Source organism: Ostrea edulis, chromosome 10 (assembly GCF_947568905.1).
Source record: "Ostrea edulis chromosome 10, xbOstEdul1.1, whole genome shotgun sequence".
Classification (NCBI taxonomy): domain Eukaryota; kingdom Metazoa; phylum Mollusca; class Bivalvia; order Ostreida; family Ostreidae; genus Ostrea; species Ostrea edulis.
This window is the reverse complement of record NC_079173.1, coordinates 30167352-30185122: the sequence shown is the minus strand read 5'-3', so window position 1 is coordinate 30185122 and position 17771 is coordinate 30167352. Positions and strand designations below refer to the sequence as shown.

Genomic DNA, 17771 nt, shown 5'->3' with positions numbered 1-17771 from the left:
GTTTAGGAATCCAGTATCGGTACGGTAACTCATACTGAAGAGGGTGTAGTTTCCATTTTCTGAATATAGATACCGGGATATGTTCCGCTCAACACTAATATTTCTTGAAATAAAGTCTGCCATCAGAGAGAATTATAGTACTCTCTGTGAATCTGAAATATAATTCAATGAAAATGTGAAGAACGCGAACAGTGATCAATCTCACAACTCCTATAAGGAACAAAAAAATTAAGAGTTGGGATATATACCAAACATGGAATCAGGTGCCTAGGAGGAGTAAACATCTTCTGTCGACCGGTTACAAACAGCCGTGAGCCCTCTATCTTGATCAGGTAAACGGAGTAATCTGCAGCCAAAATCAGCGTGTAAAGAACGATTATAAAACACGTCAGACAGCATTTGACCCAATAATCGGTTGCATTGAAAAATTAGATCGTTATAACAATGCTGATTGCGGTAGCGCATTGGTAGAGCGTTCGCTTCTTAACCAGGAAATCTTGAGTTAGAGCCCCGCTCATGCCATGGCAGCGTCAAACACTTAACGTAAACATAGACCGTAATTGCTCCTTACTCAAACGTTCGGCATTTAGAAGTGAGAATCCCGGGTCAATAGGATATGATATTATATATGGAGGTCCCTGCTATGTAGCCGTAAGCGCCAATCATATGTCTAGAGTAGTGCTACGTCACAATATGAGTGAAAAATTCAACACGGGACGTAAAATAAACATACAACCAATTTAAAAGTTCTTTAAAACTTTTTAGAATCCACTTCTGATTTTCATCACTTCTGGCATACGTTGTGGCACAGTACGTTTGCAGTTTCTCCTTCACTGTTGTTAATGTTTTCGTGAAAAGCAAAGATAGGGGCCTGGTAAACATTTACTTGACCAGCAATGTATGAAAGGTGAAAATAATGTACAGTGATCAATCTCATAACTCCTATAAGCAATACAAAATAGAGAGTTGGGCAAACACGGACCCCTGGATATACTAGAGGTGGGATCAGGTGCCGAGAAGGAGTAAACATCTCCTGCCGACCGGCCACCATCTATGTTTGTAAGGGTTTTGTGAAGTTTAGGAATTCAGTTTAGGTACGGTAAGTCGTAATCATTCGTCGTATTCGGGATATTATTAAAATGTGTTTTAAGATGAATCGTGATTTTGAAGAGTTTCAGCTTTGTAAAGGGCATCTGCAGTATAAGTAAGATCACCAAATGTGGAATTTAAAATAGTTTTTCAATGAGCCTTACAAACAAAGACAATGTTGTTACAAGCTTTGTAAGCTGGAACCTATGCATATTCAGTCTGAGAATTTAACTTTTTAAATGGCATATACAATAGGTCTATGTCTTTTTGATGCGGCATAGACCATTGGCATTTGGCATAGACCTAACCAAAATTTGGCGACAAAAATAACACATATATCGAGAAAAAATAGTTATTAATAAACTTTATTTTTTTTTTATTCAAGTTCATACTCCATTTCCAATTCTACATTTAATCTGTTGATATTGTCCTCGTTTTCTTTTTTCTTTTGCTCATCATAATCATAATCACTGTCCAGAAAGTACTTTAACTGCGGAATCATATACATGTACATGCCGTTTGTTTGATCTTCACTTCAAAATTATTTTTGCTAAGTCGAACATATATTATTTTGTTTTGACATTCTTGCAATACTTGAATATTTGGGAAATAAAGAAAAAATAGGATAACACTAGTTATATTGTTGAGGAAAATTTTGGTTTAAAAATCGATCCCAATAAAATTCATCAATGCTGATAAAAAAAAAAAAGCAGCATCGACATTTAAAGACATACGAATCGTATGTTGAATTTGTCTAGAGCACTAGTCATAATCTTCAAACCACTTAGACGCTTAAGTCGTATACTCTAAAATTAACGGAGGGAAATCCAGGTCACAAAAATAGATTTTGACGATTGTAACGGAAAATATTTATTTCAAGTGCATTATCACACACGTATCATAATTATTCCTTTGTTTCTTAGAATTTGGCATAGACAATTTGGGATATCTTATTTGCACATGGCATGGCCCGACCTCATTTGGCATAGCCGCGGTCTATCGGTCTACCGTTAAATTCTCAGACTGCATATTCCTCGTGCAACCTATATAATTCTTTATCACTTCTCGCCTTAAGGTTATAAAACTTTTACTGTACTCATACTCAAACTCAGCCATGTATGTTTTGAGTACAACTCTGAGCAAGCTCCAAAACATACTAAAATATACTAAGCATATACTCCATTTGAGTTCGAGAATGATTTTATAAAAGTTTTATAACCTTCACTTTGGAGTATGAGTACGATTTAGAGCACAGAGTTTCAATATATAACCTCCATGCCTGATTTGGATTTCCAAAAAAAAAATCTCAAACCTAAGTTTAAGTTAAGTTTTCTTTTGGTCATTCTTGTATCCATTCTGGCAATCTGTCAAATTCTTATTTGTCATATTTATGCCATCGTCTGGCATAATCTTAATAGACAGAATTCATAATGCAGATGAAGTTCTGTCGTCAATTGAAAGACCGGGATTTTCTGAATTTTGGGACCTTTTAATATAAATGATTTTGGGTTTTCATTTTCACATATATCAACATCACCAGTAATGACATGTCGAGTTTGACTAAAGATGAAAGAGGACAAGGAACACTTAGGTGGATTATGTATTAGATGGTCGATATCTAGGCACTGTAGAGTTTGGATACAATAGTAGAAGTATATTTCTAGGAAATACAGGATGAAAACTGAAGTACTGCACACCCTATGACAAAGAGATCATGTCTACCCCCTGTTATATCAAAGAGATCCTGTTCACCCCCTATAGCAAAGAGATCCTGTCCACACCTATAGCAAAAAGATCCTGTTCAGTCCCACAGCAAAGAGATCCTGTCCACACTTACAACAAAAAGATCCTGTCCACCCCTTCTAACGTAGAAGTCCTGTACAGTCTGATGATATTTAACACAGAACGTTTTGAACTAATATTGGTCTTTATTTAATTGTCCAGATATTGTTCTTTCTAGATATCGTTCTCTTTTTCGATTCAGACGTCTTTTCCAGAGAACTCGACCTATTGGGAACGTTTTCATTTTCGTATCTTGGGCATCTTAGATCCAAGGCTTAAATAATGCATCATTGGGTCAAATACTGTGTGACGTATTTCATACCGATTGTTAGGCCGTTCTTGGTACACTGATTTTGACTACAGATAACTCCGTGTACCTGATCAAGATGTAGGACTCACAGCTGGTGTGACCAGTCGACAGGGAATGCTTACTCCTCCTAGGCACCTGATCCCACCTCTGGTGTGTCCAGGGGTCCGTGTTTCGCCAAGTATCTATTTTGTATTGCTTATGGGATTTATGAAATTGATCACTGTTCGTAATCTTCGCCTTCCATGCATCCATATATACTTGCATTTGACAAATTGAAAAATGACGTACATCGGTGTTTTTGTTTACAGTCAGAATTAAACATGCACATTTAAGCAATTTCACTTTTGGAAAGTCCCGTTAGAATAAAGAATGATAAAGGTGTGTAAAGGTTTTTTGTGGTACATGTACAGGAACATGGAATACAGGTAAACATGGAGTACAAGTAAACATGGAGTACAGGTGAATATGAAGTACAGGTGAACATGGAATACAGGTGAACATAGAGGGCTGGTTAAAAAGGAGTTTTGGTGATTACTAACAGGAAATTTGGACGTAATAAAGCAATTATACTCTCTTGAAATGATATGTATTCCATAGGAATAGAATGTGATAATATTTATAATGGAAATAGCCATTTGAAAATTCTGTAAAACTTATACGGTATCAATTTTGATGCACCAGATGCGCATTTCGACAAATAATGTCTATTAAGTGATGCTCAAGCCGAAAGTTTGGAAATTCGAAATAACTCTAAACTTGTAAGAGCTAAAAGGAAACCTAGAGTGCCTAAAACTGGAGCCAAATTCGTCCAAGGATAAGAGTTATGCGTGAGGGAGATATAATCCTTAAGTTTGAAATGAATTTCTAAATTTTATCCCAGCAATTAAATATACATCCGTATTTTCAAGCTAGTAACGAAATACTTAGCTACTGGGCTGTAGAGACCCTCGGGGACTAACAGTCCACCAGTAGAGGCCTCGATCCAGGGGTCGTAATGAAAAACTTATACGGTATCAATTTTGATGCACCAGATGCGCATTTTGACAATTAATGTCTCTTCAGTGATGCTCAAGCCAAAAGTTTGGAAATTCGAAATAACAATAAACTTGTAAGAGGTAACAGGAAAACTGTTGATTTTACTGTGACAGAGTAATCGGTGCGTGTATGTGTTTGTATGTGTATGTACGCGCGTATGTGTGTGTGTCTGCATGTGTGTATATGTGATGGAGACGTGTTGTATTACACATGTATTATATACCAAAATTACATGTATTAATCAATTATTGTTAACCGTGCTCTTAAATGTTGTATTTGTTGAATAAGTTATAAGTAAGATTTTTTTCAGTATCTCTTTTTGCAATGCAGATACTTGATAACTATTTAGATAACTATTAGGATATTGTATAAGTTAAGGTTTCCTGTGTCTGATGGCTTGTAGTGACTAAAAAGTCTTCCTTGTTTGTTAATTGGTGGAAAATACGTGATAAGTGTTTTACGTTTAGCATGTACAGATACATATTCCACAATTTTAGGAAACTAGTTACCGGGATTTTTAGATATGACATTTCCCGGAAAAAATTTAAATAAATATTTGGAAAATCCATACAGATTTGACTTGTTTTATGAAATCCATTGTTCATTGATCAGCAATAATTAGTTGTTGTGGTTTACACGATACGTCTGTTTGTTTCATGTTGAACGTCCTATTCGAAAAATTTCAGCTTATATAGAGACGCCTCTACCATTAGGCGAAGTGCCACAAATTTAGACCCACACCTGGGTCCAACGCCTTTATTGGGATACGGGTCTTCCGTTTTGAAAGTCGGTAAGACTTTCAGGTCTTGTGTCGGGCACTACGCGAAGGAACAGCCACTACCAGTACCCATTTGAAACGTCGGAGGTTTGTTGTGGAGCCTTGATGGAAAATTTGGGTTTCGAATCCTCCCCCACAACTAGTAGTCTACCACAATCCCTACATGGTACGTAGCAAGAAAGTAACACAGCTATATAAGGTATATGATCGGTTATAAAGAAATTATATTACTTATCACTTCAAAGCTTAACTAGGTCCTTATACATGTACTTTTGTAGCAACCATTAATGATATGAATTCCACTAATTATAAATTTTGCATTTGCGTTCGTTAATTAAAGTAAAAATTTATATCATTAATGATGCACTATCATAACCATTAATGATAAATCGTTCGCTAATGAGAAACGGTTTTTCCCCTCTTTTTTCAGTACGAGGACAGACGAATCGTCCATTAATGATAAAAATTGAAATTGGCAAATATGCAGTTTCTTCCACTAATGATAAAATTACAAAATGCATTAGTGGATGAATTTTATATTTGATAATGATATTCTTGAATTTCATAGCATTAGCACCAAATTAACGCGCATGCCAGCGTAAAGCGTCGTAGCGCATACTCTCATGTACATGTACCAGTCCGATCACGCAGCGGTTGTCCGTATATCGAGTGAAGTAAGAGGTTTGATTTTAATCAGACATAATCAGACATATGTATATTTATCTATTGAAAAAAGCAATTTCTTCAAATAATTTTTCGAACCATACTTTGAATTCTACCTATTGATTCCTATAAAAGATGTATTTCTGCGATGTCCATTATTGTTTTCCTAATAAGGAGTTTATTTGCAATACGATAATTTATCTACAAAACCATATATGGCATCCATTGCCTCTTATCTCCAAATCTGCAACAAAACATGGTTCAACAGTCCGATTTTCCATTAGACATCACGAACTGCTTTGTATAGATATCGCACAGAATAGAAAAAATTAAATCGAGATGAAAAATTAAGTCTCATTGTTTTATTATCGTAAAAAGTAAAAAAAAAAAAAAAAAAATTCACACAAACAATCACAGAAATGTTGCTTTGTTAACAAAATGAAATTCTTGATATTGAAGACACTGTATGCTATTTTTTGCAAGTAAAACCATAGAATAACATAAAAGAACACACCCAACTATACACATGAGTTGAGCAAAAGATAGTTGTTGCATTCGTTTTCTTTTTTAAATGTTTTGCAGGATTTGTAATGTCTTCCACCACTTCGACATGAGCCTTCTATTTATCTTGGTGACAAAATAAGCACATTTGATTTGATTCCCTCGAAGAAACTGTGCGCCTGTGCATTGCGAGAGATTTCAGTAAAAAAAATTCTTGTGTACGAGGAAATGCCGAACAACTATGATCAATTATCTTAGCATTAAAAATATTTGCAAAATTTTGACAAAGGAAGCTACAGAAATTTTTGGTTTTATCTTTAGTACTTTCTCATTTGGACTATTGCAATGTGATTTTATGCGGAATAGCACAGACTGAAATATGTAAAATGCAAAGAACCCAAAACATGGGTGCGAAACTGGTATTAAATCGTAAGAAATGTGACAGCTCTAGGGATGCTCTCATTGACTTACATTGGTTACCTTATCAATTCCAGGATATCATTTGAATTATTGACTTTCATGTATAATTGTCATGTGGGCGAAGCGCCATTGTATCTAACAGAACTTTTAACAAAACGGGTACCAAATCTAGAGTTACGCTACGATCAATCTTCTGAGAGTTTCAGTGACAGAAGTTTCGGAGCCATTGGTCCGAGACTGTAGAACAGTTTACCGGCTGAAATAAGACAGTCCAAATCTCTAGATTCTTTTAAAGCCAAACTGAAGACACATTTGTTTAGATAGTTTTAATGTACATGTTTTTTAGTTTAGTGTAAGTAGAGTGTGTTTGCATGTATTGTTTTTTTTCTTTCAAAGCTTTTTATATTATACATGTACAACGCCATTGAATACCCTGTGTAAAATTAGACGTTAAATCAAATAAAAACAGCTTCAGTTTTAGAGGCTAGTCATATACAATGTATGCCTATTTCGTATATGGATTGACTGATTGTATATTGTTTAACGTCCCTCTCGAGAATCTCTCACTGATATGGAAACGTCACCATTGCCGGTGAAGGGCTGCAAAATTTAGACCTATGCTCGGCGCCTACGGGCTTTAAGCAGGGAGGGATCTTAAAAGTTCCACACCTGCTGTCACACGGGACCTCGGTTTTTGCGGTCTCATCCGAAGGACCGCCCATTTAGGTCGCATCTTACGACAAGCAAGGGGGTACTGCGGACCTATTCTAACCCGGATCCCCACGGGAATCGTAAATATTAATTACTAAACGGTTACATCTGTAGATTGATGTAGATATTTTTTTTAATTTAGAATGAATTGTATTTCAAGGATTTGATGCATAATCAATGTCACTTTTTGATTGGTTAGACCAACTCGCCTTTGAATGAATGATAGATCTACATTTGTATAGCGACATTTGTCAATGGCTTTTTGCGGTTATGACATCACAAACCCTTTAGTATGTGTGAGGATGTTCAATTGGTTATGAAACATTTGGTTAAGAGTACTACACGTCTGTGCAAATGAAGATTACATCTCTCTCTCTCTCTCTCTCTCTCTCTCTCTCTCTCTCTCCATCAAAGTGAGGTATCCCCGCGCAATGTACTAGTATGTCTACAAGCTTTTGATGTGAAGTCCCGTAGTAATCTTAACCCGGGGTTCTTTCTGTTTTGATACATTTAACAAAGTTATATGTGAAGTATTGAATAAAATCGAGCAAAATGTTATGGCTTGTAGAGCGTCAACAAGCTCACTATTACACACGAACGGACCGGCTACTATATCCCTAATGTACATGTACTGCGAGGGTATAAAAACCGCACAGAATGCAGTTTCATTGTCTTAGAATTCTTTCACAGTGAAGTCTTACATGCGATTAATTAAAAAAGCTGGGACCATACCATCAACCCGTAACTGTTATTCTATTTTCGTTAACATAAAATATTAACATTTCGGCACAGTAAAATATTGGTCCTAGTTTACATCATTCATAAGCGAAATGTCACCGCACTCTTCTCTGTTGAGAGGTGGGAAAACACACCTCCGAAACTACGGCCATTTAGTTTTACTGATAGAAGGAAAAATTGTGTTCAAAATATATGTTAACCTACAATAACTTTTCTGATTTAATTTTAAAAATATATATATATCCATAAAAGGTATATTCCATATACGCGAGTTTGCTACATATACGTATAACAAAAACAAAAGAAAATGCAACCATTCATAATATAAAATGAATTTGTAAAAACTGCCACATTAACGAATTATATGTGTTTGTGTTTACTAGGGAAGAAACGTATATTCATAACCACTAATCAAATCATATTTAGGAAATAGTTGTGTCGTTCATTAATTATTAAACTCGATTTTTTTTTTTTTCATTAGTGGGCGAGATTTTTGCATATTTTGCAGATTCTATTTTTATAGACGATTCTCTGTCCTCTAATGAAATTGTTTTTCCTTATCGGACGATTTTATCATTAATGGTGACCGTTACGATGGTGCATCATCAATGATAAAATATTTTGCATTAATTATCGAACGCAAATGCATTTTTAATGCAATGTGTATCATTAAATGTAGTTGATTTTATGTCATTAATGGTCCCTGTACACAGATTGCATATTATCAAAGAATCATAGTTTTACCTTAAACGTGTACTTACATATTTTTTTGTCTTTTTTAAAAGGGTGCGCTCTAATGATTCGATGAAATGATTGAAGTATAAACCCGTGGATGGTCTTTGAACACACGCGGCTGGTGTGCTGATCAATCAGACACGTTCAATCCGGTGACAAAGCGCTCGGAAAACTTGACCATGCTTTTTCAAACATTTTTTCTTTCAATAATTTGGGCCTCTCAAGGTATGAAAAACTTGAATTGGTAAATATATTTATTTTTTATGTTCGCTAAGGATAATTTTTAATGTGATAAATGCTGCATTTATTGCTATCATTTGACAATTTTGCTGGACTGTGTAACTTCATTGAAAACTCAGATATCGTATTTTTGTAAAACTCCATAATATATCATAATTATAAAGGTTATAAGTTACCGATGTCAATTTCATTGGAAAAGAAAATTACAACATTAATGATTATTAGAAAATGTAATAATGCTAAATCCGAGAGTAATTGCTTCTTCTACCGAATATAATTCGATTATTATTTCTGTCGCATTGTTTAGTATTACATGTATTATTATCATTATGATAGCTTGGTGGCTTATAAAAAGAGAAAAGTGTTACGAGAATATTGGATGCTTTGATGATAAGGCACCCTTTGACAACCTCAGTATCCTCGGGAAGAAATTCTTACCCGACTCTCCGGCATCAGTAAAGCCTCGATTTTTCCTCTATACCCGAGAAACCCGGAACCATGCCGAGGAGCTCCTTCCTTACAACAGCGATACCGTATCAAAGTCAAAGTTCGATTCAAAAAGAAAGACAATATTTATTATTCATGGATTTTCGTCATTTTCAAAGGATGGTCGCCTTATGGACATGAAATCTGCGTTCTTGTCAAAGGTATTGTTATATAGATCTGTGAATAAAACGAATTTCAATAACTAAATATGTAAAAAAAAAAAAAAAAAAAAAGAAATAAAAAAAAAAAATATTTACACCGTAAGAACGCTGAAAATTTTAAAACGTAGACTGAATTGAACTTTTCGGTGTCTTAGAAGAGATAAAATGACCCCCCCCCCCCCCGATTCTTACAGGCAGAATTTATTAAAATGTTTCTACATGAGAAAGAAAATTATCTTGCTGTAGCCTTCAACTCGACATTTAGATATTTGACGACGTTTTATCTATTAAGAATATCCATTTTCATTGATATGCCGATTCGAAATCAAAATGCAAGGTGAAAATAACGAACAGTGATCAATCTCATACAACTGTAACTCCTATAAGCAATACAAATAGATAGTTGAACAAACACGGACCCCCGGACATACCAGAGGTGGGATCAGGTGCCTAGGAGGAGTAAACATCCCCTGTTGACCGGTCACACCCGCCGTGAGCCCTATATCCTGATCAGGTAAACGGAGTTATCCGCAGTCAAAATCGGTGTGCCAAGAACGGCTTAACAATCGGTATGAAAACGTCAGACAGCATTTGACCCAATGATAGGTTGTAAAGACTTCCGGTTCTTTTATTCTAAATATCATTACTTCTGGTACTATATGCTAATAGTTTGACTTCCGGTTGTTTATTATTGTTTGACTTCCGGTTGTTTTATCCCAATAGTTCGACTACAACGTCATTATGGTGGACTGGTCGCCCGGAGCAAACGATGTAATGTACATCAAAGCCGCTGCTAACATTAGGGTGGTGGGTGCAGTGACGGCGAACATGCTGAAAGCTCTGAAGGACGGACAGTCTCTCTCTTACCAGGATGTCCATATGATTGGCCACAGTCTGGGAGCCCATACCTGCGGGTATGTTGGGAGGAGAGAGAGAGGGATAGGTCGCATAACAGGTATGTCTTATAATTGTTGCGCTTCTTTCAGCTTACCGTTATCAATGATATCAATAGGAGCCAATCATAATTGTGGTTTTGGTTTAATCTGACCGTCCAAAGACCCTGCGAAAATACAGAAAACTGTTGAAATCATAGTTTGAAATAATTGACTGTCAAATTTTAAAGGGTTAGTAAAGGTCGTTTTGTGCATTTTTTAAAAGAATTAATATGAATCCAAATGACTCGCACAAGTCATTACCTGTAAATGGTATTACGCATTATTACTTCATCATACGGTATCGGGTTTTTGTTGTACATCAAATTTGATATTCGAAATTTCATTTCACTTGATCTGCCAAGGAGAGGGGATGGAGGTACTGGTAGTGAATAAAGAGGTTCCACTCATCCCTCCTCCCCTCTCCCCGCCCCTTTCCTTCCTTCTCCCCACCCCTTCCTCCCCATTTTCTCCCTCTTTATTCTCTCTTTCTCCTCCCACTTTCCCTTCCTTTCCCTCTCCATTCCTCCAGCCTCCCCCCTTTTCCTCTCTAATCTACGTGTACCGTCCGTCCGTCCCCCTCCCTCTTCCCTACCGGTGTGTTCATAGTCATTCACTCTGTAATAGGACCACTCTAAACGGAATCAATGTTACCTGTATTAATTTAAATGATTCTCATGTATGATTTTTTTTATTTCCATATTATCTCTCTACACAGGCTTAGATCCGGCGTCGCCTTACTTTGAGGACGAGGATCCCGCTGTCCGTTTAGATCCGTCGGATGCTATCTTTGTGGATGTGATACACACCGACGGCAGGAAGTATTTTGGTATGAATGCGTTTACATTTCTTTAACCTTGCATCGCTTTCTTGATTGAAACTGCAATATTCAAATGAAATTAATAGTCGGTATATCTTAACGATAGTACCGTTAATATACTGTTTCCAAGTTTCGTTGGTGATGACTCATCTAACTATTCCGAATTTTACTTACAAATTTTGAGTTACATGTAGTTGGCATTTACCGGTACACAGTCATGTTTCATTGTTTCCTTAAGGTAGCTCCATCCTCATGTGACTTATCAATATTAATGGTTAAAAGTGGAAACACTGTATTGATTTCCACTCAATATAGTTTAATATAATTAATAACCAAAGAAAATATATATGTTGCCAACTTTTTAAAGATGTCAGACATACAAAAACAGAAGTATACATCAACATCAGAAAATCACATATTTTCGTTAAACAGAATAATAAACATAGATAAAAACTTGTTGAAATGACAAAATTTAAATATCAACAGTTTTAAAAAACTGGTTAATTCATAAATATGTATAGATTAATTGCGGATACTAGGTAAACCAATGTATAATAGACATCATCAAGTAGAGGAAATTCCAGCATACGAGTTATTGCCCTTGACAAAATTAGCTTGATCATAAATAATTGATTATCTATGAAAAATGTAAACTTTTTCAGTATAAATAGTTTACCAGATTTTTTATTATATCTAGTGAATAAAATTCCTCAGAAAGATATATTTCTAACATGCGCAAAGTTTAATTTATTAAGATTTTTGTAAAAACCTATGACATCACATGAGGATCGATCAACCTTAACGGTATATTTTCTTTTAAAATATGTGCTATTTGTATTGGAATTTATTCAATGCAAAATTAAAAATGATACGACAAATCGCCATTTAATTTTTACCTATTACATTTCTGTACACGGCTAATCAAACCGTCGTCTCATCATATGACTACCATCGTGTCATTTCATACCTCAAATATCATAACCCTCATACTCTGATATCATAACTCTCATACTCTCATATCATAACCCTCATACTCTGATATCATAACCCTCATACTCTGATATCATAACCCTCATACTCTGATATCATAACTCTCATACTCTAATATCATAACCCTCATACTATAATATCATAACCCTCATACTATAATATTATAACTCTCATACTATAATATCATACATGTAACTCTCATACTCTGATATCATAACCCTCATACTCTGATATCATAACTCTCATATCATAACTCATACTCTAATATCATAACTCTCATACTCTGATACCATAATCATCATACTCTGATATCATAACCCTCATACTCTGATATCATAATCCTCATACTCTGATATCATAACCCTCATACTCTAAAATATAACCTTCATACTCTGATATCATAACCCTCATACTCTGATATCATAACCCTCATACTATGATATCATAACCCTCATACTCTAATATCATAACCCTCATAATCTAATATCATAAACCCATACTCTGATATCATAACCCTCACACTCTAATATCATGACCCTCATACTCTGATGTCATAACCCTCATAATCTGATATCATAACCCTCATACTCTAATATCATAACCCTTATACTCTGATATCATTAACTCCATACTCTGATATCATTAATTTCACACTCTGATATTATTAGGGTTTGGAATTATTCAACCCGTCGGACATATTGATTTCTACCCTAACAATGGGAAGCACCAACCTGCCTGTCATACAGACACCATGGGGGCCCTCAAGGACCTAGTCACTGGAGATCTAGAAAGTAAGCAATGTGAAGACAATGATGTCTTTATCTGTCATCATTGATAATCATCAAATTTGAAAGATCTATTCAATATAGCCGTTAGGAAAATTGTTCGTATTGATTCATTGATAAATCGGAATGCATAGAATCCATTGTAGGCTTTAATGGAAAGCTCAAATTTCTCTTTGTGAAGCAGGACATTGAATTTATCTCGTGAATATCCTTTTAGATATGTTTATTTGCAGAAAAAGGACAAATGTTAAATATACACGGGGATTACTTACAAGTTCTAGTAACTTAGAAAACTTATTCAATACATTATGTACACTAGTTAGTGGATAGATTTAAAAGGAAACCCGACATGTTCTACACAGGTGAAAGGTTAATGGATATCATGTTATTTCGTTTATCAAAAATACACTAAACACTTTCATTATTCATCCCTAAACCATTTGATAAGATGTTTTCCATCAGCTGGGAAAGCTCTATATTTTTTAACAATTATTATCATTACCGGTAAACTAGAATTGAGACAGACCACTTTAAATTGAGGGTCGACCATAGTTCATGAGATGGTCATGATCAATTTACTAATATTAAACACAAAATAGGAAAACACATCATGAGAAAACAACTTAGTTTTCTAAATATGACAAATGTGTATCTTAATGAGGCGTCAAACAAAATAACACATTTTTGAGCAGATAAGGATCAATCCGCGCCTTTTGATCCTCGCCCCATCTGATACCAGCTCATTCTATAGCGATGTTTATCTTCAGGATTACATGATATATCGGCCTATTGATAAACAGTGCAGTGTTGAATGAGAATTTTTTAAATATCATAATGGCCTTAATTTTGTTCAACTTCTCGCAAACTGCACAAGTTCATAAACTTATACAGGTATTATCATGATTATATGTACAAAGTCATGTATTTTAGCTCAAAGACGAAGCCGTTTGAATTCTAACCCATGTATTTTACGGTTGAATTTTAACCTTTGTATTTTATAAGGTCTATCGGAGGACATTGCTTGCGGTTGAATTTTAACCTTTGTATTTTTAAGGCCTGTTGAAGGACATTGCTTGCGGTTGAATTTTAACCTTTGTATTTTTAAGGCCTGTTGAAGGACATAGCTTGCGGTTGAATTTTAACCTTCGTATTTTTAAGGCCTGTCGGAGGACATCGCCTGCGGTTGAATTTTAACCTTTGTATTTGTAAGGCCTGTCGGAGAACGTTGCTTGCGGTTGAACTTTAACCTTTGTATTTTTAAGGCCTGTCGGAGGACATTGCTTGCAGCCACATGAGGGCCATCCTCCTGTTCACAGAGTCTGTCCGATCATCCTGTCCCTTCACCTCCTGCTGTACGTCTTGTGACATTAAGTGTACACGAATGGGTTTGAATGTCAACCGCAGGGTCCGAGGACGTTACCACTTGACTACAAACTCTGCCTCGCCGTTTTGTCAAGGCTAAATGAAAGCCTGCATTGTTCTGAGGGTGTAGGGCTCATTATATACAATATATACAGTAAAAAATATTCTTCTTTGCTAAAGACTGTACCTGTAATTTCACTGATTCAACAACAAACAAAATATGATCTACATGTACTTGTCTTTTCATAAAGAAATTGAAACACAGCATGTTTATTGTTTGGTAGATATTGACCATACAAAACAACATAGATAAACTGAGGGGTCGCCGAAGAACAGGGCTCCCCCCCCCCCCCCCCCCCCCCACACACACACATTTTATGTGTCGTGTGTAGTTAGCATACTGGGTTAATCGCATTCATGTTGCCGGCACAATCAAAAAACATTGCATTCAGACGTGTATTTTCAAACTTTTAAGCATTCACCCCGCATGCGAAAGGCCGGGGTTCGAATCCTGGCCGCGACAGACCTAAGTCGTTAAAACAGGTAGTGACAGTTCCATCGCCAAATGCTCGGCATCAGGTGTGAATGTGACGGGTCCTCGAAGATGACCTTAAAAATGGATGTCCCGTGTCACAGTAGGTGTGCCACGCTAAAGAACCCTCACTGCTCAATGGCCGTAAGTGCCAAGCATAGGCCTAAATTCGAAGCCCTTCACCGATATTGGTGACGTCTCCATATGAGTGAAAATTTTTCGAGCGAGACGTAAAAGCAAGATAAATCAATCTTTTAACCTTAACTGCAGTGATTATTTCAGAATATCACTTCCTGTTAATTTACAATTAAGAGACCGCTTTTCTCCAAAAGTTTAAAGTTAGTGGGTTATGAATCCCAGTGGTCACTCCCATGGAAATAACCATTAACTGACCAATTCACTCGTTTATGAAAAATCGCACATATTTATGCTTGTAAATGGTCACTGTACTTTATGCCAAGTTTGATCCTGCCTTGGAGCTGGAACCTCTACCCTGAGGATCATAAATTTACAATTTTGGTAGAGGTTTTACTGCTCTACATCGTTATCCAATTAGGTTTTGTTATAGGTGGACTATAGTCTAGTGCGGAAGTTTAGTTTACGCATGTTTAGTCAACTAGTGCACGCGAACGAAGTTTAATTAAGTTCAGAAATAACAATATGGCTGTCTGCAACAAATTAGTTGTGGAATTGTCAATTTTGCAATGTAGTTTTCGATGATGGCGTTGAAGAATCACAGAATTACCAGCATAAATCTACTAGCTACAGCTTGTTTCTCGATAACCATATTTTTCGGGATCGAAAATTTTCCCAAAATTATGAATCATTTAATTTAGAATAGTTTTTGTTAATTGCATTTATTACGCTCGCTTTCCAAGTGGAGAACGACTGACTTCGATATCGATTGTTGCATTTTACCATGCTTTGGTCAAGATTAGATTGTAAAGCATGAACCTATATGAGTAAAATCGACTAAAATAACTGAAAACATGCACCTCTTTGTGATTTCTGTCATATATTCCTCAAAATTTAATCTGCTAACGTTCTCAAACTACTTTTCACACTTTGTCCGCCATCTTTGAACTAGACCGCTAGTACATGATAGAATAGTTAGTGATTTTCGACTAGACTCGTTCATTTCCGGCAAACTAGAGCACGTTCGGGTGAACTATAGTTTTACTTTTGTGACTATAGTTGGCACTCGAACTCCACCATAGATGTGCCGTTTTAGAAAAGTTGAATATTTTGCCCCGCTTTTATGGCCCCGAGCGCGCAGGAGTCCTGAAATTTACCATTTGTGTTCTTCTCCAAAAGGATGTTCCTCACATGTTACCAAATTAAAAAGAATTGAAATGGTAGTTATCAAGAATAAGTCAAAATTGTTCAGTTGTTAGGCCTAAATCACGACAGACGATGACGGATAGTAATATACTACCGGGGTGGTAAAGGTGACAAAAAAGGTCTACTTACCCAAGAGTCATAGATCCATATAGTTAATAATTTTCAGACTTTACAATCATACGTGTACTCCTTCCGACTTTACATCACTTTACGGCCTATCGGGTTGTAATTAAACTTCCCATAAATATCGTTCTCTCCTGAGCACCCTCTTTGTTGTACAGTGAACTCTGAGCACTCTCTTTCTTTGTTGTACAGTGAACTCTGAGCACCTTCTTTGTTGTACAGTGAACTCTGAGCACTCTCTTTGTTGTACAGTGAACTCTGAGCACCCTCTTGGTTGTACAGTGAACTCTGAGCACTCTCTGTGTTGTACAGTGAACTCTGAGCACTCTCTGTGTTGTACAGTGATCTCTGAGCACTCTTTGTTGTACAGTGAACTCTGAGTACTCTCTTTGTTGTACAGTGAACTATGAGTACTCTCTTTGTTGTACAGTGAACTCTGAGCACCTTCCTTGTTTTACAGTGAACTCTGAGCACCCTCTTTGTTGTATAGTGGGAATATTTATGGTGTAAAATTACTTTGTATAAAACTGATATATTTTGTAAGAGATAATATGACCATAATTTGGATAAAAAATACGACCCACTGATACACTGCTTTTATGCGTTCTGTTCACTAAAAAATGTGAAGATAACGAACAGTGATCAATCTCATAACCTCTATAAAGAATACAAAATTTAGAGTAAGGCAAACACGGACCCCTGGACATACCTGAGGTGGGATCAGGTTCCTAGGAGGAGTAAGCATCCCCTGTCGACCAGCCACATCTGAATCGGGTAAACGGAGTAATTCGTAGTCAAAATCTGTGTGCAAAGAACGGCTTCTCTTGGTATGAAAAACCATCAGGGAGCATTTTAACCAATGATAGATTGTATTGGCAAAGTGAAGTGTCACAAAAAAGGCCTCGCACTCCATATGTATATTGCATGCAACACTCGTGCATCAGTGAGGGTTCTTTATCGTGTCACACATATGTAACGCCTTCCACACTGCAAGTCTCCAAGGTATGCCAAGGTCCATTAACTGCAACTACACTAAGTCAAATCGATCTCATTCTAAGGTTATTTAGTCACTTTACAGTCTCATTTTGACTCAGATTATTCACAGTTTAATCCCGCTCGCGCCGGTAAGTGAGAAAGTTTCTCAGTTTACTTTCGGAAGGTCAGTGGTCTCTTACCAGGTACATTGTATCTGGGTTCTCTCTTCCATCAATAAAATACTGGGCGCCACCAGATAACT

At 36.3% G+C, this 17771-nt stretch overlaps 1 protein-coding gene across 1 annotated transcript; it reads left to right on the top strand.

Moving 5' to 3' along the window:
- Positions 1-4767: 4767 nt before the first annotated feature.
- On the top strand, positions 4768-14802 carry LOC125665743 (pancreatic lipase-related protein 2-like). Its single transcript, XM_048898554.2, has 7 exons — positions 4768-5160; positions 8813-8987; positions 9339-9649; positions 10373-10604; positions 11300-11410; positions 13060-13182; positions 14439-14802. The coding sequence occupies exons 2-7, from the start codon at positions 8942-8944 to the stop codon at positions 14636-14638; spliced, it is 1023 nt and encodes a 340-aa protein (XP_048754511.2). The 5' UTR covers positions 4768-5160; positions 8813-8941; the 3' UTR covers positions 14639-14802.
- The last annotated feature ends 2969 nt before the right edge of the window (positions 14803-17771 follow it).

Coding starts and splice junctions, on each gene's coding strand:
- LOC125665743 (XM_048898554.2), top strand. CDS start 8,942: ATGCTTTTTCAAACATTTTTTCTTTCAATAATTTGGGCCTCTCAAG. Junction 8,988..9,338: donor AATAATTTGGGCCTCTCAAG/GTATGAAAAACT, acceptor TCATTATGATAG/CTTGGTGGCTTATAAAAAGA. Junction 11,411..13,059: donor CGACGGCAGGAAGTATTTTG/GTATGAATGCGT, acceptor TGATATTATTAG/GGTTTGGAATTATTCAACCC.